The sequence below is a fragment of the Pipistrellus hanaki genome (genome assembly GCF_964339955.1).
Source record: "Pipistrellus hanaki genome assembly, chromosome: 1".
NCBI lineage: Eukaryota > Metazoa > Chordata > Mammalia > Chiroptera > Vespertilionidae > Pipistrellus > Pipistrellus hanaki.
Window position 1 is genome coordinate 151,894,431 of NC_140503.1, and position 27,735 is coordinate 151,922,165.

The 27,735-nt window shown below is 41.0% G+C and overlaps 1 protein-coding gene across 8 annotated transcripts in view; it reads right to left on the reverse strand.

Moving 5' to 3' along the window:
• BMPR1B (bone morphogenetic protein receptor type 1B) overlaps positions 1 to 27,735 on the reverse strand; it is a 369,968-nt gene that overhangs the window by 14,551 nt on the left and 327,682 nt on the right. For all 8 annotated transcript variants that reach the window (XM_084897221.1, XM_084897222.1, XM_084897220.1 and 5 more), the window contains 4 exons: positions 19,466 to 19,562; positions 18,285 to 18,423; positions 14,055 to 14,247; positions 12,977 to 13,274 (listed from right to left, as the gene is read on the reverse strand). In XM_084897221.1, the coding sequence (XP_084753347.1) occupies positions 12,977 to 13,274; positions 14,055 to 14,247; positions 18,285 to 18,423; positions 19,466 to 19,562 (727 nt within the window). The remainder of the gene's footprint in view (positions 1 to 12,976; positions 13,275 to 14,054; positions 14,248 to 18,284; positions 18,424 to 19,465; positions 19,563 to 27,735) is intronic.

Sequence of the window (27,735 nt, forward strand, 5' to 3'; positions counted from 1 at the left end):
GCCAAGGTGCTACCCCAGGTGCTGCCAGGCTGGGGAGGGACCGCGGGAGGTTGGCTCCAGGGCATGTCTGGCACGTCTCCCCCAGCCCTGCTCTGCTGGCCACCACCCGGGACCGCCTGCATTAGTCCCTGCACTGGAGCCAAAAGACCCGAGCGTGAGTTTTCTTCCTTTTTCTGTCCTCTCCTCTGATGCCCTTTCAGCTGCAGCCACCCCAGGAATTCTAAATAATTTCCTTTCAAGGTTCACAAATCTGTGCACCGGGCCACTAGTTGAATATAATACCTTTATGAAAATTTCCCAACATGACCCACTTGTAATTCTTTCTACAGAGTGGTAGGAAACTTGTGATGAATGGACCCCCTGTCTTCAGGCTGGGTCTGGAGAACCACTGGGAGTGGGAGCCGCAGTTCTGCACCCGTGTTTCAAAGTGGTTGAACTACCACTGCCTGATAGGTTGATGATTAAAGGAGACATGGAACACTGCTGCCAGCACAGGGGTATGCACATAGTAGGTTTAACAAGAACTACCTCAATAGAAATGAATGGAACTAGGAAGAAGACCAGTAAACCCTAGTGCTGATGGGTGAAGAAACCACAAATCAGAAAAGGTACAAAAATTCATTAAATTGAAGTTTGGAGGACATCTTTGATAAACTTTCCTATTTCCTGATTCCCAAGAAAGTGTCTGTGTGTTTTTATTCTTTTCTTTTCATCACACTCCACTGACTCTGAAGCACTGACATGTTATTTCTCCTCAACACTGAAAAGTTAGAAATGTGGGACATCACCTTTATCTTGTGGAGTCACAGGCAATGTCAGGCTTTCACTAGTGAATTTTTTTTTTTGAGGGGTGGGGAGGAGAAGGGCTTCTTGCTTGATTTTATTGCCTCAAGCTCTGTCTTCCAAACATAAAATATGTTGTGACTTTGGGAGAATTTAAAGGGTAGCAAATGCCCCTCTGTAGATCTTAAAACTGTGTACAGTTACTAAAACTTATAAACCCAAAGCTTCTTTCTCTGAACCTTTTAAAATTCACTTCCAGCTAAAATCCGTACTCTAAAGTTACCACAGCAGAAATGGCACAAGGGTACCCATAGGCCCCTTGTGATCTCCCAGGAGTTGTGACTGAGGGAGTCTATTTTCCTAAAATAAAAGTTAAAGCACAAATTTATAACACTGAAAAAAACCTAAATAGCTAATACTGCTTATCATCTGTAAATGTAAGTCTTGGTGTTCTGGCTTCTTTTCTGTCTATAAAAAGAAATTAAAACATAAATTCTTAGTATTTACCCACATGGTATAATAACAAATGTCATTTGTGTACCTAAGTCATAAATAGTGAGGAAGGCAAGTGGGCTGAGAAGATATTGAATGATAAACTGCGAAAATATCAGATTTAAAAGATGCTGCAAAAGCTCCACTTTCAATTATGAAGTAAGGTCTCTCCTGTGAGCACATAGTAGGTATTTCATTAATGTTCTCTCCCCCCCCCCCTCTCTCTCTCTCTCTCTCTCTCTCTCTCTCTCTCTGTGTGTGTGTGTGTGTGTGTGTGTGCATGTGTGTGTGTGTTATAATTTATAATTGTGAATCATTAGAGGAAGATACTGGTGACCCCAGATACAGAATTCTGAGTTCTCTGCAGAGAAACAAACCTGAGGGTTTACAGATGGAAAGACAGCAAAACGCCTAAATTATATTCCAGAACATTACTGCGAAAGGAGACTAAGAGCCATCTTAGTATGGGCCCCATAGGAGTGCATTCAGGTCAAAGATATACTCTGACCACAACCGATAAAGATTTTAGGCAATTCCTTTCCATTCTACGCTTAGCTCTTTAATGCATTATTTGTATTTGGGAGGTCAGGAAGAGCTAATGGCATGTGTGACATTGAAACATCAATGAGAAACTGAAAGTTAGTTGTTATCTTATAATAGAATCAAGATTTGTAATGGCCAGGCTATATATAGTTCACCTCTAAGCTCTTAACCTTCAAACACTGAAAAACATACAATCAAGGATTTTGTATGCCCATCAAATCCCCCAAAACCAGTTCCTAACCAGTCTAGGAATGCTGGGCGCCCCTCTCCCTCCTCCACCGTGGTGACTCTCCACCCTACGTGATTTTCCTCCTGGTACTTGAACAACTGTGCTCCCCTTGTAGTATCTGTACAAATATCTGTCTCCCGCCTAAGACTGTAAACTCCTCTCAGTCCTGACTATCTGTCATAACCATTTGGTCTGTCCCTGAAGAGGAGAGCACTGATCCATCTCCACTCAGAGGCTGCTTTGCACCGGGGAGGCAAATGATATACTTTACATGAAAGACGGAAGAGGACTGTTTACAGTAAAGTTCACTTTGGATAATTTAAGGATAAATGTTAAAGTCTCCATTATGTATAGTTCATAAATGAGACATCATTACTGATAACTCAGAGGACAAATAGAATTTTGTTAAGCAAATTAACTTGCAGATGATTACTATTAACCTAATGGCAAATGCCTTTAGCACGACATTGAAACAACAACCATGTTAATTATAAGTAATTCATATCGGATATTATAAAAGCATCAGATCCTCCAAAACATAGAGCTCTGCCTCTTATTCCCTCAGGAGGTTCTCTGTACTTGAAAGTAATTACAATGCATTTCTCTCTTGGGTTTCCAGAAACATTCTTACCTGTCTAAATAAGGAGAGAGAAAAACTGAGCTTGGTAATCTTCGAGGCTACAAACAAAAAGTTAAAATCATTGAGCACTGGGTCACCGAGAATACAGGGAGAAAAAGAGACAGCAAGTAGAGCAGGATGGTGCAGGACATGCAAACATGGGCGGAGAGTAACTGAAGGAGGGCCCAAGGGCAAAGAAGGAAGCAGACAAGGCAGGAAGGCCAGGGCACCTTCAGCGCCCCACCCCTCCTTTCCACTGAGATGGGAAGGCCTGAGAAACAAGGCTGGCCAGGAGAGATGGACACTCACAAGGGAGTAGTCAGAGAAACAGCTCCAAACCCACAACCTAATCCTATGTACTGAAGTGGCTGCACACACATGGAGTCAGTTTTTAAAATCATGTACAGGAAAGATAAATACCAACTTCAGGATACTCGTTACCTCTGCCGGGGATAAAGGCGGGAAAAGTAGGGAGGGGAATGCAACAGGACTATCTTCAACACTATATTTATTTTTAAAAGAAAGACCAGATCAAATAAGGCAAATTGGTAAAATCTGGTGACCTTAAATTATTATATGAGCCCTGGCCAGTGTTTCCCAGTGGTTAAAGCATTGACCCATGCACTGCAGGGCTGTGGGCTTGATTTGCTGTTAAGGACACTTACCTGGGCTGCAGGTCTGATCCTAAGCCCCAGTTAGGGGGTGTGCTGGAGGCAACCAATTGATAATCAAGGAGTGTGCTGGAGTCTATCTATCTATCTATCTATCTATCTATCTATCTATCTATCTCTCTTTCTCCCCCTCTCCCTTACAGTCTCTCTAAAAATCAATGGAAAAAATATGCTCTGGTGAGGATTAATTAAAAAAAAAATATTACCTAAGTGTTTCATTATTCTTTCTACTTTTTTATGTTTAAAATACAGGGTGGGGCAAAAGTAGTGTTACACTTGTTCTTATGGAAAATAATACAATAATTAATAAATAATAACACAAGAAATAACTCTCTGTTTTGCATACCCACAACGGTAAACCTACTTTTGCCTCTCCCCACCCCTACCCCTATAAACTAGAATTAAATATATTTGAAATAAAAAGAACTCAGGAGGATCAAGAACAAAAACCACATACATTTCAATGATGAAAGCACAGGTTAGAGGCATTAGGCTCTAAACATCAAAAACTGTCTCAGTAAACAACAAAATTACAGGGGGAAAAAAAAACAAGTTTCTACCAGAAAGAGCTGAAAATATCCAAAATCATAGAAACTGCATTCATTATAGAGAAAACATAATCTCTCTTCTCACTTTTTATGAATGAAGAACTAGGTTCCAGATTTGCAGGGGTGTTGTTCCCATTTATAATTTTATAATTAACTAGAGGCCCAGTGCACAGCTTGTGCCCTTTCACAGGCTAGGACCCCTAGGAGGATGTCTGTCTGCTGGGGATTGGGCCGAAGCCGGCAGTCAGACATCTCTCTCATAGTTTGGGGTTCTCACAGTCTGAGACCCCTCCCTCCTTACTGCTCATGTGCAGCAGAGGTGGGAAAGACTCCCACCACCACTGCTGAACTAGCCAACCATGAGCCTGGCTTCTGGCTGAGTGGCGCTCCGCCTGTGAGAGTGCACTGACCACCAGGTAAGAAGCTCCTGTGTTGAGCTACCAGAATAGTTGAGCTCCTGGTGGTTAGAACATGTCATAGTGACCTGTCAGTCAATTTGCATATTAAGGTTTTATTATATAGAATGCCACCTCCAGACCCAACACAGCCTTTGTCCCTGTTAATGTGAGTACTAGTGTGGTACAGACTTAAATAGAATTGGAAGAGAATAAAACTATAATTTAAACAAAATAAAATAAATTAAGGGATGTCAAGTAGATTGTTCTCAAACAGAAGACTTTCTCTGTTTTGGAATCACACGTTAAAGGTTGTTTTTCTTGTGAACTTTAGGAAAAGTGGATCTGGGACAGGATAAAATAAAAATACCTAAAATTTTCTGAGAAATAAATGAACAGTAACTTGGGAGGTTGGAGGTAATGAGCATGTCAGCTAGGGGAAGAGGGGTCTCCCCTCTGCCTAGGGTCAGGAGAAGATGTTAACCCCTGTGAGAAAAAAATCAGGAAAACTATTCTGGTAGCTTGAATGTTATCACTAAATCTTACACAATACCCTAGACAACATGAACCTTGAGCTGATGGTGTTTTGGAAAGAAAAGGACCAGCAGTCACATCATGTAGAAAAGGTACAACATATACGCAAGGGAGAGGGCTGATATGGCAAAGATGTGGAGTTCTTTACATAAATGATGTGGAGTTTCCTACTGGGTGAGAATGAGGATGATGAAATCTATCTGTATATGAATCTTAAAATGAAGAGTGCCTTCAGCTAGTATGGCATAAAGAGGCATGAAAAGAGCTCATATTCCTGACCAAAGTCTCCAGGATAACAGTGATATGTTAATAAAAAAGAAGAAAGAAGAAAGAAGAAAGAAGAAAGAAGAAGGAAGAAGGAAGAAGGAAGAAGGAAGAAGGAAGAAGGAAGAAGGAAGAAGGAAGAAGGAAGAAGAAGAAGAAGAAGAAGAAGAAGAAGAAGAAGAAGAAGAAGAAACCAGCACGAAGGAGTACGAGGTCTACATTGAGGACCAAGAGGCCTCCTAAGGGTGTGCACACTCTGAAAGGCACTTCTCACCCAGGAGGACACGCAAGTGAGAGCTCTCAAGGCAACTGCTTCAGGCATTGGGAATGGAGCAAAGACTTTAATGCTGTGAGACAACGAAGAAGGGAAGGGGAGGAGAGAGAAGGGGGGGATGAAGAGAGGGAGGAGAGGGGAGAAGAAGGGAGGGGGGAGGGAGGGGGAGGGGAGGGAAGGTGAAAGGATGGAGGAAATGAAATAAGTAAGATGTCCCTCTTCTCCTCTGCATGTCCAGGGAAGGGCTTACTGAGGAGGGGGAGGTGGAAGCAATGTACCTGCTGGGACATGTATGTCATCACTGACCCTGTTTAGAACCTGAGCACAAGGTGATCACTGTTACTGATTTAAGTTTTGTTTTGTTTTTTAATTGAATTTTTTAAGAGAGTGAGAGAGGGTGGGAAAGAGAGAAACATTAATGTGAAAGAGACTGGCCCTGACTGGGAATCAAACACACAACCTTCCAGTGCATGGTATGACTCTAACCAACAGAGCCAGGCATTATCGGTTTTAATGTCTATAGACAAGTAGCCGCCTTACTGCCTATATCTGGGCAGGCTGCCTGCAGTGTCCTCCTTGGTCTGGCCTGGTGCCTAAGTGGTGTGTGTGCACCACAGGATTAGAGTAACCAAGGGAGGCAATCACAGAACTCCTGCTGAATCTGAGAGGCTGAAAGTGGAGCCTCCAGCTAAGATCCTGCGAGGTCTGAGGAATGAACCTGAGCTCCCCACAGAACTCAGTGCAATGAGGCACACCTTACAACATCAGTGTCATTCACTGGATAAAAGGTAGGCAAAACATTTTTATATTGGTGTGTGAAAATAAGATCTTAAAAAAATCTAGTATCTGTCTTCACCTTGCTTTGTATTAAATATTTTTCATGGTAATTAAGCTTCTCCTAATTATATATCCACTAGAGGCCCGGTGCACAAATTCGTACACTGGTGGGATCCAGCTGGCCCACCCAATGGGGGCCATATGGAGCGGGCTGGCTGGGGTGAGGGGTCTACAGCGTTCCTATAGTTCTGCCTTTCAGTCAATTTACATGTTACCCTTTTATTATATAGGATAGCAAGAAGTGTTATGCAAAGGGAAAAGCCCCTGCTTGGTCAGCACAGTGCATGTTCCCCCTGGACCAGCAACTGCGGGGAGACTGACAGGCTCATGAAAGTCACACACAGAACCCATTATGGACCAGGGAGCCAGCTAGGAACCCCCCTGTTGGCTGCAATGAGATGGCTCTATCTTGCTGAGCCTTTGCACACATGCAGGGTCTTTTGCTAGATGTTGCTGAGGCCTAAAACAGAGAGGGAAGGTGGGAGAGAGTAAGAGGGAGGTGAAAAGGTAATGGAGAACAAGAAACAAACATGGCCAAAACCGGTTTGGCTCAGTGTACAGAGCATTGGCCTGTGGACTGAAAAGTCCCGGGTTCGATTCCGGTCAAGGGCATGTACCTTGGTTGTGGGCACATCCCCAGTGGGGGGTGTACAAGAGGCAGCTGATCAATGATTCTCTCTCATCGATGTTTCTAACTCTCTATCCCTCTCATTTCCTTTCTGTAAAAAATCAATAAAAATATATTTTAAAAAGGAGAAACAAACATGTACACTTTAATAATCTAAACAGTTAAAAATATATAAGCCCAGTAGGCATAGCTCAGTGGTTGAGCCATGGAGGTCACAGTTCAATGTCAGGGCACATGCCCAGGTTGCTGGCTTGATCCCGAGTACAGGGGATGCAAGATCAATGATTCTCTCTCATCATTGATGTTTCTATCTCTCTATAACTAGGAAAAAAAGAAAGAAAGAGAAAGAAAGAAAGAAAGAAAGAAAGAAAGAAAGAAAGAAAGAAAGAAAGAAAGAAAGAAAGAAAGAAAGAAAGAAAGAAAGAAAGAGGGAGGGAGGGAGGGAAGGAGGGAGGGAGGGAAGGAAGGGAAGAAAGAAAGAAAGAGAGAGAGAGAGAGAGGGAGGGAGGGAGGGAGGGAGGGAGGGAGGGAGGGAGGGAGGGAAGGAAAAAGAAAGAACTAAACTCTTAAGAACAGTGAAGGAACGATTGGGGGCAAAAGACATGTGAGGGAGACCCTGGGTTTGCTTATGGCTTACAAGTGGTGTTTGAAATTGACCACATATACCAGGTAATATTAAATCACCTCTGAGGGAGACTAAAGTGCCCTCCCATGGCATGAAGGATCCTCAGGAGCCCCCAGCAGAAGGGCTGTGCATGCCCGTAGTGTTTCTGGCCATCTTGCAAACAGCTGTGGTACTGACTCGCTGCCCTGAGCTCTGCCCACTCAGATGCTAACTAAAGAGGAGAGTTTCAGCCTCACTTTTCAGCAGCATTTCTTATTTTTGTGATTAAAGCCTGAGCAATCTCAGGGTTTCTTAGAAACAGAACTTCAGAACTGAAAACTCAATAGGAGGTGGATGTGGCTGCAGAGACCTTGACTGGGAGAGCTGACTCAGCCCCTAATTAGCTTAGTTTTGTGACTTTGGCAAGTCATTGAGCCATGTCCCTTTTTTTCAAAAACCACTAAGTACACAAACCAGACACAGTGCTAAAAATAGCGACAGCAGAAAGACTCTGAGGAAATGTAGTGCCCTCTGGGCTGGGCCACTCTGCCTCTTTTGCACTTGGACAAGTTGACAATCACCAATTGGGAGACACGTGTGACGGGCCAGTTTTCATTGTAAGTTTTCTATTTAAAATTTAATACCTGAGAGGCCCCAAGCCAGGATTTATTTCCCCCTTAGAAACATACATTACTCTGACGCTGTAGTACCAGAGGAGTTCCCTGATCCTCCAAAGGACACAATCAAAAGCTTTGTTTAGTTCCTCCAAGGGATTTCACGTGTCCTGTTTTCTCCTCCCAAGAGAGAGTGGGCAATGGTAATGTCTGCCACGGCATCACCTGGATTAGATCCGTGCTGGCCAGGAAGTGCTCAGCACTTATATATCACTTTCAGGACAGTGTGTGAAGAAACCAATTCAGGATTTAAAAAAGTATGTGCAGGAAATCTCTAAAGCACAGTTTGCTCTCAATTTCTCTGGAAACCTCCCAGAAATGACTTAAAAGCCTGAGAAAACACTTACCAGATAGTGTAAAGTGTTCAGTTCTCACAGGAAGTTCACATATGAAGTCCAAGAACTCAAACCTGGGTTAGCTTGGACCCCAATTGCAATAAAAATCTCTAAATATCTGTGTGTGTGCATACGCATGGACATGCACCCCTAAAATAGGCAAGTCAAGAAAAGAATGGGAGACAAAGAAATATGTAAAGCATGGTTTAAAAGTGAGGCTCAAAAATTGATAGGTTCAAAGTTTCTTTTAAACACCTATAATAATAAAAGGGTAATATGCAAATTAGACTGGATAGGCAAACGACCTTCCATCCAGATGTCATTCTGGATGTCCTTCCAGATGAAGCCATGGTGCAGGGGCCGAGACAGAGGCAGTTAGGGGTGATCTGGCAGGCAGGCAGAGCAGTTAGGGGTGATCAGGCATGAAGGCGAGCAGTTAGAGGCAATGAGACAGGCAGGCAAGGGGTTAGGGGCGATCAGGTGAGCAGTTATGGGCAGTGAGGCAGGCAGGCGAGCAGTTAGGGGTGATGAAGCAGGCATACAGAGTGGTTAGGGGCAATCAGACAGGCAGGCAGGCAAGAAAGTTAGGAACCAGCAGTCCCACATTGTGAGAGGGATGTCTGATTGGCAGTTGGACATCCCCAGAGGGATCCTGGATTGCAAAAGGAATTTCATGCACTGGGCATCTATTAGAATATAAAAATGAAAGGGCATCTGAAATTATCAAATGCAACCTCTGCTTAACAGAAGCTAAGACTGAGGCCTAGAATGCTAAATGGTCCCACAGCGATTCGTCAGCTGTGTGAGATCTGTGCTTCCCACAGCCAATGCAGATGCACATCTGAACAGGCATCCTCAGATATTTCCTTTTTTGGTGAACTAGTCTATAAATGCCAAACGCATTTCTGAGTTATCCCTTAAAATATTCCTCTCCACTTTTTTAAAATAAGTTTTGCATCTTTTTAAAGAAAAACATATTTTTATTGATTTCAGAGAGGAAGGGAGAGGGAGAGATAGAAACATCAATTATGAGAGAGAATCATAGATTGGCTGCCTCCTGCAAGCCCCACACTGGGGATATATCCTGCAACCTAGGCATATGCCCTAACCAGGAATCGAACTGTGACTTCCTGGTTCAGGGTTGATGCTCAATCACTGAACCATGCTAGCTGGGCTCCTCTCCACTTCTTAGATTCAGGGTTTGTGTGAAATTTTAGAGGTTACTCAGTTTATTTCCCTATACTCAGCAGAACTAAGTTTTAGAAATATAATAGATAATTACTTTCCTTGTTTGTTTTAAGGCCTATAAAGAAGATGAGTTTTCAATTAGTTTTATATGGCAATATTTATTGTTTCAAAATGATGTTGGAATACCAATAATGGGTAACTCACTAGGTCATGTCAAATGGGAAAAACTAGTACATTGATTAATATGGCATGGATCTTGCTCTGAAGATGCTCAATGAGTAGTATAAAAGATGAGGCATGTACTAAAATAATTATAATATGAGACAGCCAAGGGCCAGGAATTACTACAGGAGTAGAAAAGATGATGTCACTATTTCTAGCTAGGGGATGAGTACAGTGACTTACAGGAAACTAACTCTAAGACTGGATTAAGGAAATGGAGAAGTATGGGCATTCCAATCTATAGATCATGCAATCAAAAACAAGGCAGTAGCAAACATAGACTATAGAAGGAAAAAATGCAAGTATTCCAGGTTTGCTAAAGATAGTATACAAGTTGGAACCTTTGTGGGATAGAAAACTAGAAAGGTGGATTTAATCCAGAGTGTGTAAGATCTCTGGACCTAAAAGAAAGGTGCTTTGCCCCTTTCATCCTGTAGTCCCTATGAAATCACTCAGTTATCTATTTTACAAAGTGTTGAAGCAACACTTAAGTAATGGGCACCCAGGAAAGGCATTAGCGATGCAAATTTCAGAACAACATGGTTTTTACCTCGTGGAGTTCCGTCTCCAATGTGAGTGACAGATAAGTAGTCAATGATTACTGCATAATAATGTGGGGAATGTCATGAGAGTTTGCACAGGGTCACATGGGAGAATATAAGAAAGATGAACTTAAAGTCAGATTTGTAGGAGAATAGCGATAGACTTTCTAAAGGAAGAAGCTGTGCAGGTAAGTAGTAGTTATCTAAATAGAAGAGAGATGTTGGGTATTCAGGTAAAAACAAAAACATATTAAACACACCTGATGACATGAGAAAGTAAAACGTGTTCAGAATAAAAGCTAAATTTTAACCCAAAGTCATAGGAAATGATGAAATTATGATGATATTCAAAAGTATGCTTCAAAAAAATAAATCTGGCAGCAGCACATAGAAAAGTAATTAGAAATAGGAAGCAACTACAAAATGCTTTCCTCCAGAGCCTAGAAACATGGTAGAGAGGACCCAACAGACTCAGCTCAAGTGGGAAGATCATGGCGACAGGATTTATTCAATTGCACAAACCAAAGACTTCCAAACAAAGGAAATGTCCTGCACCTTACTTTTTTTTTTTTTCTTTTTTCTTTTTTTTTTTTTTTTACTGATTTCAGATAGGAAAGGAGAGGGAGAGAGAGATAGAAATATCAATTAGGAGAGAGAATCATTGATTGGCTGCCTCCTGCACTCCCCACACGGGATGAAGCCCACAACCCAGGCATGTGTCCTGATCAGGAAATGAAGCATAACCTCCTGGTTCATAGGTCAACGCTAAACCACTGAGCTATGCCAGCTGGGCCCTCACATCACATTTTAGAATGGATCAACACAAAATGGAAAGTAGGAAGGAAAAGCAAATATGGTAGGAAGTCTAGTGGTGGGAACACCATTAAGCAGTAGACAGAAAGCAGACCCTATAGAGAGAAGGTAAACTTGGACTAAAAAGGCACTTCACAAAAACAGGCTCAGGCACCATGGACAGTGGAAGGACATTTAGAAAACCTTGTGGTGACCAAGACTAAGGCTGCCTCAAAGAGAATGGAGAAGCCACATTACCCGATATGATGAATTACTGGATTTTGAATGCATATTATTCTTGGGAACTCTCAAGAAATTTAACAGGAAGGAAAAGAGAGGCTGTTAATTTGAGAAGCAAAATGGGAACAAATTATTTTTTTCCTAAAAAAGACTTGAAAAAGCTTGTAGGTAACAAAAAAGAATTCAAAAGAGAGGGGGAATTTAATAATCTTTATTGGCAGGAGGTTCACATTTCTAACCTAACTTGACAGCTCCATTCATTTCCTACAGCGCTGTTTTAAAGATCAAGAACTTCAATTTGCCGTCCTCTTACGGTGAAGACCTTCCTATGCTGGGCCTATTATTCAACCACTGCTCAGTCTTCACTTCTGGGTGAAAATATGAATTCATTAGTTCTTTCTCGTGAGTTTCATTTTCCAAAATTTTAATCAGCCCCATGGCTTTTCCTTTGTGCCCTTTCCTATATCTTACAGAGTCATCTTTGGAAAAAAGTTCACAAGAGAACCTAACAATTTAATAAGGACGAAGCCTAATTTTAGTCTTTTAAAAGGTGGGTATATGATGATCTCTCTAAGCCAGTGGTCGGCAAACTCATTAGTCAACAGAGCCAAATATCAACAGTACAACGATTGAAATTTCTTTTGGGAGCCAAATTTTTCAAACTTAAACTTCTTCTAATGCCACTTCTTCAAAATAGACTCGACCCAGCCGTGGTATTTTGTGGAAGAGCCACACTCAAGGGGGCCAAAGAGCCACATGTTGCTCTCGAGCCAGTTTGCTGACCATGGCTCTAAACCAGTGCTTTGCAAACTCACTTTGTGTGGCTGTTTTATTTTCAAAGCATAGGGACCATTTCTTGTCACTACATCGTCTGCAAGATAAAGGGGCTGCTCTGCATGGAGAGGGTGAGCAAAACAGAGCATCAGCCATGCAGCATCCCTCCTCCCCATTCCATAGAAGCCACTGGTATCACCCCATGGAGCTCCCCCAACTCCCCCCCTCCTAACCACCCCCAGTCAGGATCTGAAAAGCCCTGTTTTATAACACTTGCCGATTTGTGTGGTCAGGTGTTATAGTCATTGTTTAAGCTATAGTATAATAGTGCTGAATACTGGCTGTGTTTTGTTTATTAGTTTCTTTCTCACAAAATACCTGTGTAAGTTATCTTTCCTTTATCAGATCAAAAACATTGCCTTTATCATTACAACATCTGTAGATCTTCTGTGAAACCTTTTCCTACTTAAAATGTTACCAAGAATTCTGGCCACATAGTCAGAGACATTAGCTACCTCTTTTCTGAACAGCTTCATGGCAGCTAGGAACCCCGTGTGCAAACACTGTTTTGAAGCCAGGACACGGATGAGCACAGAAATGGTAGCACTTGACCCAAACACTTTGTGTTGCAAAGAAAATATTTCTTCTTTTTCCCTCCCAAGTAAAGTCAAAATTAATAAAAAAATCTTTCTCTACTAAATGTCCTGGAAGCACTGAACTATAAAATGTATAATCTATAAAGAGTGATAGAAAAGAATCATGTCTATTTGTTCACCTTGCTTACTCACCTAATAAACTTAACAGCCAGGCCCAGGTCGGCTATACAGCAAGTTCCGTTTTTCTTTACCAGGATGTTCTTACTTTTCAGATCTCGATGGGCAATTGCTGGTTTGCCTTGGGTACTAAAGATTTCGGTGTGTAAATGACATAAGCCACTGACGGAGGAATAGGCTAATTTCAGCATCGATTTAATATCGAGGGTAGTGGACTTCAAGTAATCATAGAGGGAACCGTTTTCATGATAGTCCGTGATTAGGTACAGCTGGGTCCAGGACCCTGTCCCTTTGATATCTGCAGCAATGAACCCTAAAAGAAAAAAAGAAAAAGAAAAAGGCAACCAGATTCAGAGCTAAGTGTTTTCTGGTTATTATCAGGAATAATTCATATTCTCCATTATCATGCTTTGTCATAGGTGTCTTTTGTTTAGCATTTCATTCAGTTTTCTGACTATGCCCCTGACAGTATGAAGTTACTAATATCAATCAAAACAGTAGGGGTAGAGAAAGATTAAGAGTCTGTATCTGAAAACATGACCTCTTTCTAATCAGCTGCTGCTATTTAAATGATTTTAAGTTAACAGTATATGGCTTGTGGTATTACAGTCATACTCAAGAAACTGTTTCCAAAACAGGGACTCCAGGCAAAGCACACACTTCAGAAGAACTTACACCCTTTGCAGTTGAATGATTCAACTAGATCATTTCTAACTTGAGAAAATAAAAAGAAAATCAATTATCCGTATCAACTCTGGATATAAAAAACCCTGGGGATAAAATTCTTACAACTTTTCACAACATTTAAACAAAACATGTGCTCCTTTAAAACCCTCAGAAACCTGAAGAAATGTCGCTATTGTATTGCATTTCCTGGAGAGGACTCCATGTCCACCCCACCATTCATTCACAGAAGCGCCTTAGGCCTCCTGTGAGGCCTCCTATTAGAAGCTTACCATGTTCCTGGGCTCACGCCAAGAAGAAAATGTCTATATATTTCAGAATGGGTCGAGACAGATGAGTTACTATGCAGATGTTAACAGAAAACTAGAGAAAAGAGAGAAAAACCTGAACCATGCTGTACAAGACTCACCCAAAATGTTTTCATGCCTCATCAGCACCGTCTGATAAATCTCTGTCTCGCGGAACCAGCTGGCCTCCTCAGTGGTGAAGAACACTTTCACAGCTACCTTTTCGCCACGCCACTTTCCCATCCAAACTTCCCCATAGCGGCCTTTGCCAATCTGTTTCACCATCTGAATCTGCTTAGCTATAGTCCTTTGGACCTGTTAAGTCCCAAAACACACTGTTAGTATATTCATAGCACTACAGATTTGTTTAATCTTTTTCTTTCCCTCCAGAGAAGAAACAATTACTGCATCTAAAATAGATTTAGCCGGTTTATTTAAGCTTTTATTTGATTTACCCAATGTTTCTGGTCTTTCTCTACCTAAACTTCCATTGTATACTTCATTCTCGGATATCCATTTTAAGGCTTGATTATATAAATAAAATGCCTATAAGATACAATCACTATAATTGTGATTACATAAAGAAAAAATAATAATTATTCTATGTAAAAATGTGTACAACTCCTTTTATTACAAAGGAGTTACCAGTCTTTCAGAAATGTAAACATTGAAAAACATTCAGCTGTACATAATGCTTTGTACTCTCTTAACATGTCCCTGAATTAGCAACACACACACACACACACATCCTACACACAAATATACAGTTAAGAATACTTTGCTTAACAAGTCTTGGTTAATAATACATGTTGAAAAGATTTTTTTGTTATTGTTAATTCTCACTCGAGGATGTTTTGTTCCATTGAGTTTTAGAGCAAATGGAAGGGAGGAAGGAGGCCGGAGGAGAGGGAAACATCAATGGGAGAGACACATCAGTTAGCTGCCTTCCACACAAGCCCCAACTGCATGCCCTTGACTAGAAATCCAACCCCAGATCCTTCCTGCCAATGCTCTAACCACTGAATGTCATGCTGGCCAAGGCTAGGAAATTTTTTACCAAGGTTCTTCACTTAAGAGGCTTAATGTTCAATTAGAGAATTTTCTTCACTTATCCATTACAGAGTCAGATAAATATGTTATAAATAAAAAAAAATGTTACCATTTATTGAATATATAATATGTACTCAATAAATGCATATAAGAATATATATAGTGGGGAGACACAAACTATTTAATATATATTATTGACTTCAGAGAAGAAGGAGAGGGATAGAGGAGCTTCAGTGATGAGAGAGAATCATTGATCGAATGCTTCCTGCAGGTGCCCTGACTAGGAATTGAACTGTGACCTCCTGGTTCATAGGTCAACGCTCAATCACTGAACCATGCTGGCCAGGCATAAACTATCTTAATTGTTATAACTTCCCTAAGATATTCCTTCCTTAAAAATTGATACATAAAAATATTTGACAAAGAGAAACAAAAGGCATGAATTTTCCCCTTACGTTAAAATATATAACAAATTAGTGTCAAGGTGAGATACTCACATATTTTTGCACACTTTGCATTGTCTTAAAACAAGATCCTAAATCTGTAATAGTGAGATTTTTTCCCTTCACTAGTTTTATAGAATCCTCTTCCCAGCCTGCCCCTATCCAATGCCTTTCTTTGTTTTATTTAACTTACATTTAATCCACTTTTCACAAACATCGAGAACACATATTCCAGGCCTAGCCACCTTGGCTCAATAGATAGAGAGTTGGCCTGGGGACTGAAGGGTCCTGGGTTCCATTCTGGTCAAGGGCACATGCCTTGGTTGCAGGTTTGATCTCCAGTAGGAGGTGTGCAGGAGGCAGCCAATCAATGATTATCTCTCGTCATTGATGTTACTATCTCTCTCCTTCCTTCTCCCTTCCTCTCTGAAATCAATAAAATATTAAACAAAAAGAAGAAGAAGAAGAAGAAGAAGAAGAAGAAGAAGAAGAAGAGGAGGAGGAGGAGGAGGAGGAGGAGGAGGAGGAGGAGGAGGAGGAGGAGGAGGAGGAGGAGGAGGAGGAGGAGGAGGAGGAGGAGGAGGAGGGGGAGGAGGAGGAGGAGGAATACAGATTTCAGAGGCAGATCATCTGGGTCTGAGTCCTGGCTTCTCCACATACTAGCTAGTTGACCTATCTGGGCCTATCCCCTGGTGTATAATGCAGGGATATAGTTTGAAAACTACCTCATGGGGTTGTTATAAGGACTAAATGAGTTCAAATTTATAAAGGCCCCTATCTGGCCAGGATTTGAACCATGGCGATCTGACTGTTCTTAATCATTTTGTGATAAAAGCCAAATGCTATTTTTCTGTATCTAGATTGTAGAAACAAGATAGTATTTTCAAGGATATTAAAAGTTGGAGTTGAAAGCTTTTAAAACAAATTATTGAACATCCCTTTAATCAAATGAGGAGATACTAAATGAACAACATATAGTCTCCACCCCTAAAGAAGTGAGAGTCCATCTAGACACAGACATACGAACATCAATTTAACAGTATTTTAATCTGCTACACTGACACTATAAGTAAAATGTTATGACAGAGGATTAATAGATTGGCTCAGTTTGGTTAAATAGTCACAGAGATAAAATGTGAGTTAGGCCAGGAGCCAGAAGTCTGAAGAACTCCCCATAAAGTTATCATTGTTTCATTCACTGTCATTTCATTATAACCTTGGAGAGATGCTGTAGGAACTTAACTCTTGTCTATGTCAATGAACCTGTGGTAAAAGTGGTTTTGTTATGTCATTTCAGAACCCATTGAGGATGTCAAGTGAGGACATACTGCATTTGAGAAACCATTACTCAAGGCTGATGATGCTAGGGCTCAGGGAGCAGGGAGAGAAGAGGTAGAAGATGATGTGTGCCATGCAGACTGGGCTAATATAGAAGAGCCATAAATGCTATTGGACAGTAGAAGGAACATAGTAAGGTCAAAGGCTTCAGAGAGATAGCTCCACAGCAATGAGAAAGATGAGTTAGAAGGAGGAAAACAAGTAGTTTTCAAGTCCAATAGCATCAGTATCCAATTCATCAATACCAAAAGGGATGTAAATATCTGTACTTTTCTTTTAAAAATGTAAAATATCTTAAATTTAAGAATTACATTTGATATATATATATATTAATTTCAAAATAAAAATCAAGCAATTTGATAATGATTTTTACGTAAGAAAAATGTGCATCTTCAGTACTACCAGTTTGGTCATAATGACTACTTCACAAAGGGTTTTCTGTCTGGTTTATTACCTCCAGGAGAGGTATTAGTCAACAAGTACAGAGTATCAGTTATGCAAGATGAGTAAGTCTTACAGATCTTCAATGCCTACAGTTAACAGTAGTATACTGTATTCTAAAATTTATTGAGAGTAAATATTATATTGAGTGTTATCATAAAATAATAATAATACACAAAGAGGACATGGGGAAACTTTTGGAGGTGGTGGATATGTGGATGGCATAGATTATGGTGATGTTTCAGGCATACATTCATCTCCAAACTCTTCAAGTTGTATTCATTAAATATAAACAGTTTTTTGTATGTCCAAAAATAATGCTAGAAGATAAATGCTTGCCTTGAGATTTTTTTTAAATGTTACTTTTAACACTAAATAAAAAAAAAAATGGCCTAAGGAATAAAGTAAACAAGATATCCAAAGCCAGACAAGACAACAAAGATTAGAAAAATCAATCTTAAGAGTTTATAAAGGCAAACATTTTTCATTAAAATTGTTATTTCCATCCTGAGTCCCCACAACCTTTTTCTGGCCTGGTCCATAAAGGAACAGAATGTTTTTCTCATTAAAGCAAGTGCCTTGGACTCGGTGTATATTTTCTTCAAGGTTGGCAGTGTGGACCATCAGAAAATTAAACCTCTCCTGAATGGAAAAGCCAGGACTTCACCCTGAAACATAAACCCTCCGGCTGAAATGCAGCCTTCTTCCCTTGTAAAAGTGCTCCGATCCAGGTTGGTTGTAATCCTTTTGCCTTCAAAAGCTGGGCCAAAGTGCAGTAATACTATCCTGGCTGAAAACAGAGGGAAGATGGCCCCATGTTTAATGTTCTCTAATCTGCTCTTTATCAGAATGCCTGAGGGTCTGGATTGTAACCAAACACGGACATTAAAAAACAATCACCTTACCCCCAATATGTCAAAATGTTATCAGGAAGCCCCGCATCGGAGATCTGATAGCTAAAGGATTGCACAGAACGTCCTCTTTGTCCTGCCCTATCTGTTTCAGTAAAATGAAACCCTGTATTTACTGACATTTCCTCTTAGAAAACATTCCTTTAAATGCCATATGTCCTTCTCCTACCAGCAGAGGGAGGCCTGACCCGCTTCCTGAGCTCTGAGACTGCTCAATTAAGTCTTTCAGGGATTCCCCCGGAGGAATGTACGTTTCATCCTGCTCCAACCCAATGCTGTACCGAGGTCTGGCTTCTTGTCTTTTATACCTAAAGGTGCACAGAGGAACATCATTTTTAGACACTGAGTGGCAATGATGCAGGCAAAACATTGTAATCCTGGCAAGTTTTACTTCCGCAAATAAAAACAAATGCAAGATTAAATGCTCGGTATTATTACCCTCGATAATGATTTTCAAAACACAAATTATAATTATTTCCCTAACTGATTCTTTAAAGGAAACTACATGTTTTTACTCAGTCTTAACTATCTACAATTCTTCTCCATTCTTTTTGATTATTTCCCAACAGGCCACAGTCTGTTAACGTTTCTGTATAGTTCCATTATATCCATTCCCTACAGGCTTTCCCTATCTAAGGTGCCCCTAATTAGCATAAATATACATTTCTAGTGTTCAAAAGACATTATGGCTAACTCTCTCATGTAAGGTAGAGACCAATAATACAGATAAGTAAATATAAACTTTAAAAACTTTTTACCAATGTTTAGAAATAAATTTATTTGAATCCCATCTGCAGGATTGTATCATAAATGAGTATTTTAAAAGGCAAGAGGCATGGATTTAAAGGTCCTTGATATTACACAAACTAAAAATAAGTTTTTACTTGCCTAAAAGTTTAATTTGTAACCACAATACTTACTTTTAATATAGTAACTAAACTCATTGAATGTGATTATCTAAAATAATCCTTAAAAATATTTTAATACCAGGAATGTTTTAATACCAGGAATGTATTTTAACTCAGTAAGTAATTATTAGAACAATCTAAGTTGCACATGCTCATTTCTCTGCTTAGAATCAAACTCAGTAGTAACTAGTTCCTTAATTCCCTATCTGTCCTAATTTCCCTAAGGGTGAAGTTTATCAGGGTGATTTTGATATCTGAAGACAAATGAAATAGGAATCTATTAATAGATTCATTATTACAAATAGCCATCAATAGTAACAATATTACCAATGAAATCTAAGATCTAATTAGGTTAAAGGAAGCTGGGGTTGGAGAGCCACGGGTAGGATAGTAGGTTGACAAAGATATTATAAACTCAAAATTCTACAAATGGGACACTTACCTGAAGTAACAGAATAAAATGATAAGGACCAACAGGAAACTACAGACAGTCACAGATATAAGTAAGGCTTTGTGGTGTACAGATCCATCAACAAAATCTGAAATTAAAAAGAAAGTAAATAGCACCATGATACAAAGAATATTTTCACCTAAAATTTAGGAAGCAACTCTTTCCTAAAAGTGCTTGCTAACTTCCATATGCAAAATGTGAGAGGTACTTTTCATCTGCTGATTTATATATATACTAGTGACCTGGTGCATAAAATTTGTGCACATTAAAAGGGGATTAATTAGAGGAAATAATTTAATATTGCTATTTGCCCTTGTCCTATAAAAAAGTGTCAGAGATGAAAGAAAATTAGTAAAATGTACATAAAAACCTTCCTCCTGTCAGAGTCTGGGACATGCCATGGGACCCATAGGCAAGTCCCCGCTCACACACATGCACCTCAAATTCAAGTGAGACCCAGACCTGGCTGCCCCTCATCCTCCTGCCCCATTGGGCTAGATCCAGTCCACCCTTGTCAAGCCCTGCCAGGCAGGGGGGTAGCCTCAGGTCCCCTGGCCTAGTGCCAGGATGGGGGGCATGGCCTGAGGTCCCCCAGCCCATACCAGGGTGGGGGCATGCCTTGAGGTCCTGAATCAAGCCCTGCCAGGTGGGGGACATGGCCTGAGATCCCCTGTCAAGCCCCACCAGGCAGGGGGGATGCGCAGCCTCAGGTCCCCCAGCCCAGCATAGGAGGGTGGTGCAGCCTTAGGTCCCCCGTCAAGCCTCACTAGCAGGGGGCCACAGCCTCAGGTCCCCTGTCAAGCCCTGCTGGGCGGGGGCGTGGCCTGAGTTCCCCCGACCTAGCACTGGAGGTGCAACATGAGGTCTCCCATCAAGCCCTGCTGAGTTGGGTCAAGGCTTGAGGTCCCCTGTCAAACCCTGCCAGGTGGAGGATGCGGCCGATTTCCCCATGCATGAATGTTGTGCACTGAGCCTCTAGTCTATATCTATAATAATAAAAGGGTAATATGCTAATTAGACCAGATGTCTTCCAGACTTACTTCCTGATAAAACCAGGGCTCGGAAAGCCAGCCCGGGTCCCTACTGGAAGCTGAAGGAGGGAAGCCTGGGCCCCGGGTTCCAGAGGGAAGCCTGTGCCAGCAGCTGGGGGAACAAAGCCCTACTCTTGCATGAATTTTCATGCATGGGGCCTCTAGTCCTATATAATAAAGAGGTAATATGAAAATTGACCATTACTCTAACACACAAAATGGCCAGCCTCATGTGGTCAAAGATCACCACCACAAGATGGCCAGTAGGGGAGGAAAGTTAGGGTGACCAGACCTGCAGGGGAGGGAAGTTGGGGGTGATCAGGCATGCAGGGGAGGGCAGTAATGGGTGACCAGGCCAGCAGGGAGGGCAGTTAGGGGTGACCAGGCCTGAAGAAGAGGGCGGTTATGGGTGACCAGGCTGTAGGGGAGGGCAGTTGGGGGCAATCGGGCTGGTAGGGGAGCAGTTAGGCATCAATCAGGCTGGCAGGGGAATGATTAAGGGGTGATGAGGCTAACAGGCAGAAACACTTAGGGGCAATCATGCAGGAAGGCAGGTGGGAGGTTGGGAGCCAGCAGTCCTGGATTCTGAGAGGGATCCCAGATTGAAGAGGGTGCAGGCTGGGCTGAGGGACACATACCCCCCATGCATGAATTTTGTGAACTGGGCCTCTAGTATATGTATGTGTGTGTATATATATATATATATATATATATATATATATATATATATATATAGAAGCCTACACAACCATTACGACCGAACAACCAGAACGACCAGTTGCTATGATGCACACTGACCACTAAGGGGCAGTGTGCTCCCACAGCCAACCTCCCACAGCCCCTAACCCCAGCCAGCTCACCCCTATTGGCCGCTAAAACATTGGTGCAAAACCATTCGTAGGTGACCTGTTTCTGGTTTGGGGTTTCCTATGTATAAGAGCAGCTCCCTTGCTGCAATCTACTGAAAGTCAGCCCCTCGACACAAGGGTTTTTCTTGCTCCCATTCTCTCACTTTCCCGAGCCACCCATCTACCATGGTGGTGGTACAGTAGCAAGAAAAAGAGGGGGTACCACGTGGTGGTGGAGCATCTCTGGTGGCCTTTCCTTTTATGCTCGGCCCAGCGACCGTAACCTCCTCTCCCGATCATGCCAGGGCCTTTGGGCCCCAGGCTGGGATGGGGAACCAGGGGCAGGTAGGGCAGATGCAGTCCCTTTCCCAGGGGCCAAGGGCCAGCTCCCTCCTTGGAGCCAGTAGCCAACCTTCTCCTGTCTCTTCCCCCAGCCAGCAGGCCCCAACTGGCCTGGCTCCAATCAGCCTGGTCCCGATCAGCCAGGCCCCAATCAGTCCTGATCCCTGGCCAGGCTTAAGGACCCCACCTGTGCATGAATTCGTGCACCGGGCTTCTAGTAAGATATAAGTACAGAATATAAACAAATGTAATAAATGGATCAATGCTCCTAGAACATAATTAGGTAGTTCATCTTTATTTCAGATCCAGCTGATGGGTTTATAGGCTTTCCTTGTGTGGTTTCTGAATTTGTATATATATATATTCATTGTACATAAAACATAGTCATCTTCTGATGGACACAAAGGAATAGAATTCCTCAAATGTTCCCAAATACAGTATATGTGCATGCACATCACTTTAAATAAAGATGTCCTTCAAGAATACATACATGCATTTTTCATTAAAAGAATGGGTATGTTCTACTCAAAGAATTACTGTGTGATCCTTTTAAAGAGTAAACTATTAAATATTATTCATGTTGTTTTAACTCCAGTTCCTAACAAACTGGATTTACATACAGTGTGATTTTTCAAACATCACAGAAATAAGAATGACTTAGACAACTTTATACAAATGCACATTAACTACTTCAATCCCAGAGATTTTAATTCCAAGTATTTTTTATATTTTACTATAATTTTAAGTGATTTATATGCAGGTAATCTCAGATACATATTTTGAGAAAATTGGTCTACAATTAGTTACACTTACATAGTAAGAATATTAGCACCATTCTTATTAAGGGCACCATATATCCTTGAGAGTGCGGTTACTGTTATTGAATTTTAATGGTGTTTTGTAATTTATGACTTTGGTTACTATGGAGAAGAAATTTTCTAACTGTGACGTATACCTTTAACTGTAAAGATACCTAAACATTTAGGCTGGGGACCTTATACCACCCAATGCAACTTATTTTTCTCAATCAAAAGTATGATATTTTCCATGAAAAAAAATTACCACAAATTAAACAAAAATAAATTAAACTGCCATCACCTCACTGCTTAGGAAAATTACTACCAGCATTTTATTTTATGTCTTTGCAGTATCATTTCAATGAACAAAAAAAGTTCATGAACAAACTATTTCACAAAAAGTTATTATATACACCCACGTACATAGGAACATTGTTCATAATAGCTAAAACATGAAAGAAATCAGAGTGCCCCCTGATAGATGAATATAAGAAAAAAATGTGGTTTAAAAATACCTGGAACATTATTTAGCTTTAAAAAGGAAGGAAATTGTGACATATGCTACAGGATGAATGAATTTTATGGACATTATGCTAAGTAAAATAACCCTGTCAGAAAGATAAATAATGCATAATTTCACTATATGAGATGCATAGGGTAATCAAATTTATAAAGAGGAAAAGTAGAATGGTGGGCTGGGGAAAGGTGGAATTGGGAAAGTTAAGGTTTAATGCCCATAGAGTTTCAGTTTTACAAAATGAAAAGAACTATAGAGCTGGGTGGTGGTGATGGTTGGGCAGCATTATGAAGATATTGAATATCCAGCTGTGCACTTAAAGTGGTTAAGATGGTAAGTTTTATGTTATGTATTTTGCCACAATTAGTTTACCAAGATTATTAGTTCAAAAGATATATACTTTGTCCTTTTATACACATTATTAAAATTTCCTAAAGAAAACACTGCAACAGTTTCAATTTCCCTACCAATAGGAAAATGTTTTAGTTGCTTTCAAATAAAATCTTACAGAAAACATGTAAAGATAAAGAATTCTAGTATGCCCTTCACAGAGATTTCCAATCTAAAAAATGTTTACCATATCCTATCTAATAAAAGAGTAATATGCAAATAGACCACCATTCCAACACACAATATGGCTGCCCCCATGTGGTCAAAGATGGCAGCTCCCATTTGATCAAAGATGGCTGTCCCCAAGTGGACAAAATATGGCTGCCACAAGATGGCTGGCAGGAGAGAGCATTGTGGGCAATCAGTTGGGAGGGACCAGGCCTGCAAGGAAGGGAAATTGGGGGCAATCAGCCTACAGGGGAGGGAAGTGAGGGGTGACCGGACCAGCAGAGGAGGGCTGTTGGAGGCAACCAGGCCTGCAGAGGAGGGCAGTTTGGGGGAATCAGGCCTGTAGGGGAGGGAAGTTGTGGGGGAACAGGACTGTAGAGGAGGCAGTTGGGGGGGACCAGGCTTGCATGGTAGGCAGTTAGGGGTGACCAGGCCTGCAAAGGAGGGCAGTTGGGAGTGACCCAGGCCTGCAGGGGAGGGCAGTTAGGGGTAACCAGGCCTGTAGGGAAGGACAGTTAGGAGCAACCAGGCCTGCATGGAAGGGAAGTTGGGGAAGATCAGGCCAGCAGGGGAGGGCAGTAAGGGACAACCAAAATGGCATGGGAGGGCAGTTAGGGGTGACCAGGCCAGCAGCAAAGGGCAGTTGGGGGAGACTAGGTCTGCAAGAGAGAACAGTTAGAGGCAACCAGGCCAAAGGGGAGGGCAGTTAGGGGCAATTGGGCTGGCAGGGGAGTAGTTAGGGTATGATCAGGCTGGCTGGAGAAGCAGTTAGGGGTAATCAGGTGGGCAGGCAGGTGAGTGGTTGGGAGCCAGCAGTCCTGGATTGTGAGACCCAGTGGGATTGGGTCTAAATGGGCAGTTGGACATCCCTGGAGGGGTCCCAGATTGGAGAGGGTGCAGGCTGGGCTGAGTGAGGGACAACCCCCACACACACACCATGCAAGAAACCTCTAGTTTGCTTTATAATTCTCCTGTTCCCTTAGTGTGTGTTTTTGTGCCTATCTCTATATATACAGTTATGTGCTCCATAATGACATTTCAATCAATGACTTCATACATGACAGGTTATATCATCTTATCATATTATAATGAAACTTAAATTCCTATCATTCAGTGTCACTGTAGGTGTCCTAACAGTGTGGTGTAACAAATTACAATAGCCTGTGTATGCAGTAGAGTACCATGCTGTACAAGGTTGTAGCCTAGGAATAAGAAACTATCCCATAGACCTTGGTGTGCAGTAGGCTATACCATCTAGGTGTGTGTAAGTGCACTCTATGATGCTCCCACCATGATGAAATCACCTAATGACTCATTTCTCAGAATGTATCCTCATCATTAAGTAATGCATGGCTGGATATACTTGCATTCATGTTTATTTACTTATTTGCATGTGTTTACAATTTAAGAGCCATTTGAAGTTAAAGACATACCTACCCATAAACACTTCTGAGTGCACTTCCTAAGAACAAAGACATTGTCTCACCAAATGGTAACCTAATTACCAAAATCAGGAAATGAACATGACCATGTAAGTTGAAAATCAAGCTTACTCTGAAATATTTCAGAGAGTTTAGATTACTTATAATAAATTAAAATCCACATATCTTTCCATGGATTTCTTTCCCTAATATTATATGGTAATGCTATGATTTACTCATCAATCTGAAATATATGTTTAACAATTAGTTATGATCTATACTATCTGCCAAACATGACTGGAAATAGTCTGCATCTGAAAAGACTAAATGAGACACTACTAAAATGAGCAGTTTATGCTCAGCCAGTGTGGGTCAGTGGTTGAGCATCAACCTATGAACCAGGTAGTCACAATTCGATTCCCAGTCAAGGCAAATGCCTGGGTTGCGGCCTTGATCCCCAGCATGGGGTGTACAGGAAGCAGTAGATCATTGATGCTCTCTCAACACTGATGTTTCTCTCTCTCTCCTCCTCTCCCTTTTTCTCTGAAATCAATAAAAATATGTATTTTTAAAAATAAATAAATTAAATAAGCAGTTTTATATTAACAAATTCAGAAACAATGCCAGTGTTCCATAAAAAGAGTTCAGAAACTTGACTCACTACAGCACATTCCCAAAAGGCCTTTAATTAAGGCTTTAATGTTAACAGAAATCAGATATAATGAGCACATGTATTAACTGAAAAGCGTTACCTAGGAATCTTGGAAATAATTTGTGGGCTCTTAAAATGAAGTAGGCTAAGACTTGACACAATGAATTGTCTCTGCAAAATTTTTCTCTACTCCCCACCTCCCTGAGGTTCTAGGCAAAGTTAAGAATAAACACAGAGCACAATACCTCTGCCAGTAAGAGCCCAATTCACAATGTATACATATACAGGTGTGCAAATACCATGGTACATATATGTGTAAATACAATATCTGGAAACTTGGCTTAAAATGCATTTCCAATTTTAAGGATAACAAAAGCAAAAAAGCCAGAAATTTGAAAAAAGAAAAAAAACACACACAAAAAAAACCCCCAGAAGAATGCTGGATACTCAATTAAAACTAGAGGAACTAATTACATAAGCATAAAGTATTATCAGTATATGAATACAGAATACTTTCTCATTCAAGGGAAATAATTTTACTAAAACTTTCAGCCTCACTGCCTTCTATTTCCCACGTAAATGACCTGTAAGGACTCGTATCTATTGCTCATCTTATCAAATGTCTAATTTACGAGAGCAATGCGACCAGAAGGGACCCGAGGGACTCTTTCCTTGCCATCCAGGGCTTTTCTAAGGCTAGCATTACCTTCCCGCTTGCCTTTCCTTTGCCCCAATGACTCTACCCCGGCAGCCTCATCTTTGCCTCCCTGTCTTCTGTCATGAACCCTCCCTGTCTTCTGTCATGAACAGGTGATCCTTATCAATAAACCTTTGTTCCTGTTGGCCGTGCCGGTCATGTTTTAATCCGCCATTACCCGTGCTCAGAGCATTAACAATGTAAACATTCAAGTCACTGCCAGAGTGCTGGAAAGCGAGCACGTCCAGATGCCTATCGGGAGAGGAGCGGGGCCTGCGGTTCCCCAGGGCAGCGGATTTCAACCTGCAAGGTCCCTCCAGCTGCTCAGGCAAGTGGAACGGAGAACTCACTCTCCAGGGAAGTCTGGTTCACCCTGAGAGGCAAGCAGAATCACCCGTGGTCTCCCAACAGCGTGCTGCCGCTGTTTGTCTCCTCTTCGATAATTAGCTGGACTGCCACAGCTTAAAATGACAGGACCGTCCTTATAAAGCCAGAAGATGGTTCCAATTGCAATAATTTTAATAAGAAATGTAATGAATATTCTGATAACAAAGGAAGTTAAGACAAAATTTTTATAACCAGATTACTTTTGTTCAACAAGAAATAAAAATATTATTTTTAAAAATATCTTTCAAAGCAGTGCTAACCAGAAATTCAAAAATAGGAGCTGAATATTCCAAAGAATGTTAGGTTTACTCCATGGCAAGGAACATAGCTCAGTATTGGTCTATATTGCTATGGCATAATATAGGTATGGAAAACTCTGCCCTTTGCATTCTAGACACTATCATATAGTTGATCTATCTGTGTTGAGATGATCCGCTGGGTAAATACCTGTTACCTATGGAGTTCAATTTGTAATGGGCATATCTAAATTAACCAATAGCAATTTTTTAAAAAAAATCTGTAAACTGCTCAGAATTTATTTTTTAATTAAGTAAAAAATATATATAAGGTAAATTTTAACTTTGGAAATTCTATAATTTGCCTTAAAATACATGGAATTTACCATATTTCCTAACAGAATCTTATGTCTGATACATTTTTATAAAATAAATATATAATATACACTGGGTGGCCAAGTTATTATGATCTCTGAATGCATAATAATCTGGCCACTCAGTATTAGAGGCCTGGTGCATGAATTCATGCATGGGTGGGGTCTGGCTAGCCTGGCCAGGGGGAGGGGACATGGACGGTTGGCCGGCCTGCCTGCTAATGGAACTCCTGGTCAAGGGGACAATTTGCATATTAGCCTTTTATTATGTAGGATATACAATGAGTGGCCAGATTATTATGCATTCAGAGATCCTAATAATCTGGCCACTCAGTGTATATGAGTAATTCCCATATTTAAAGAAATTTATGGCTATTTCAAAAATTACATCAACTTTTATT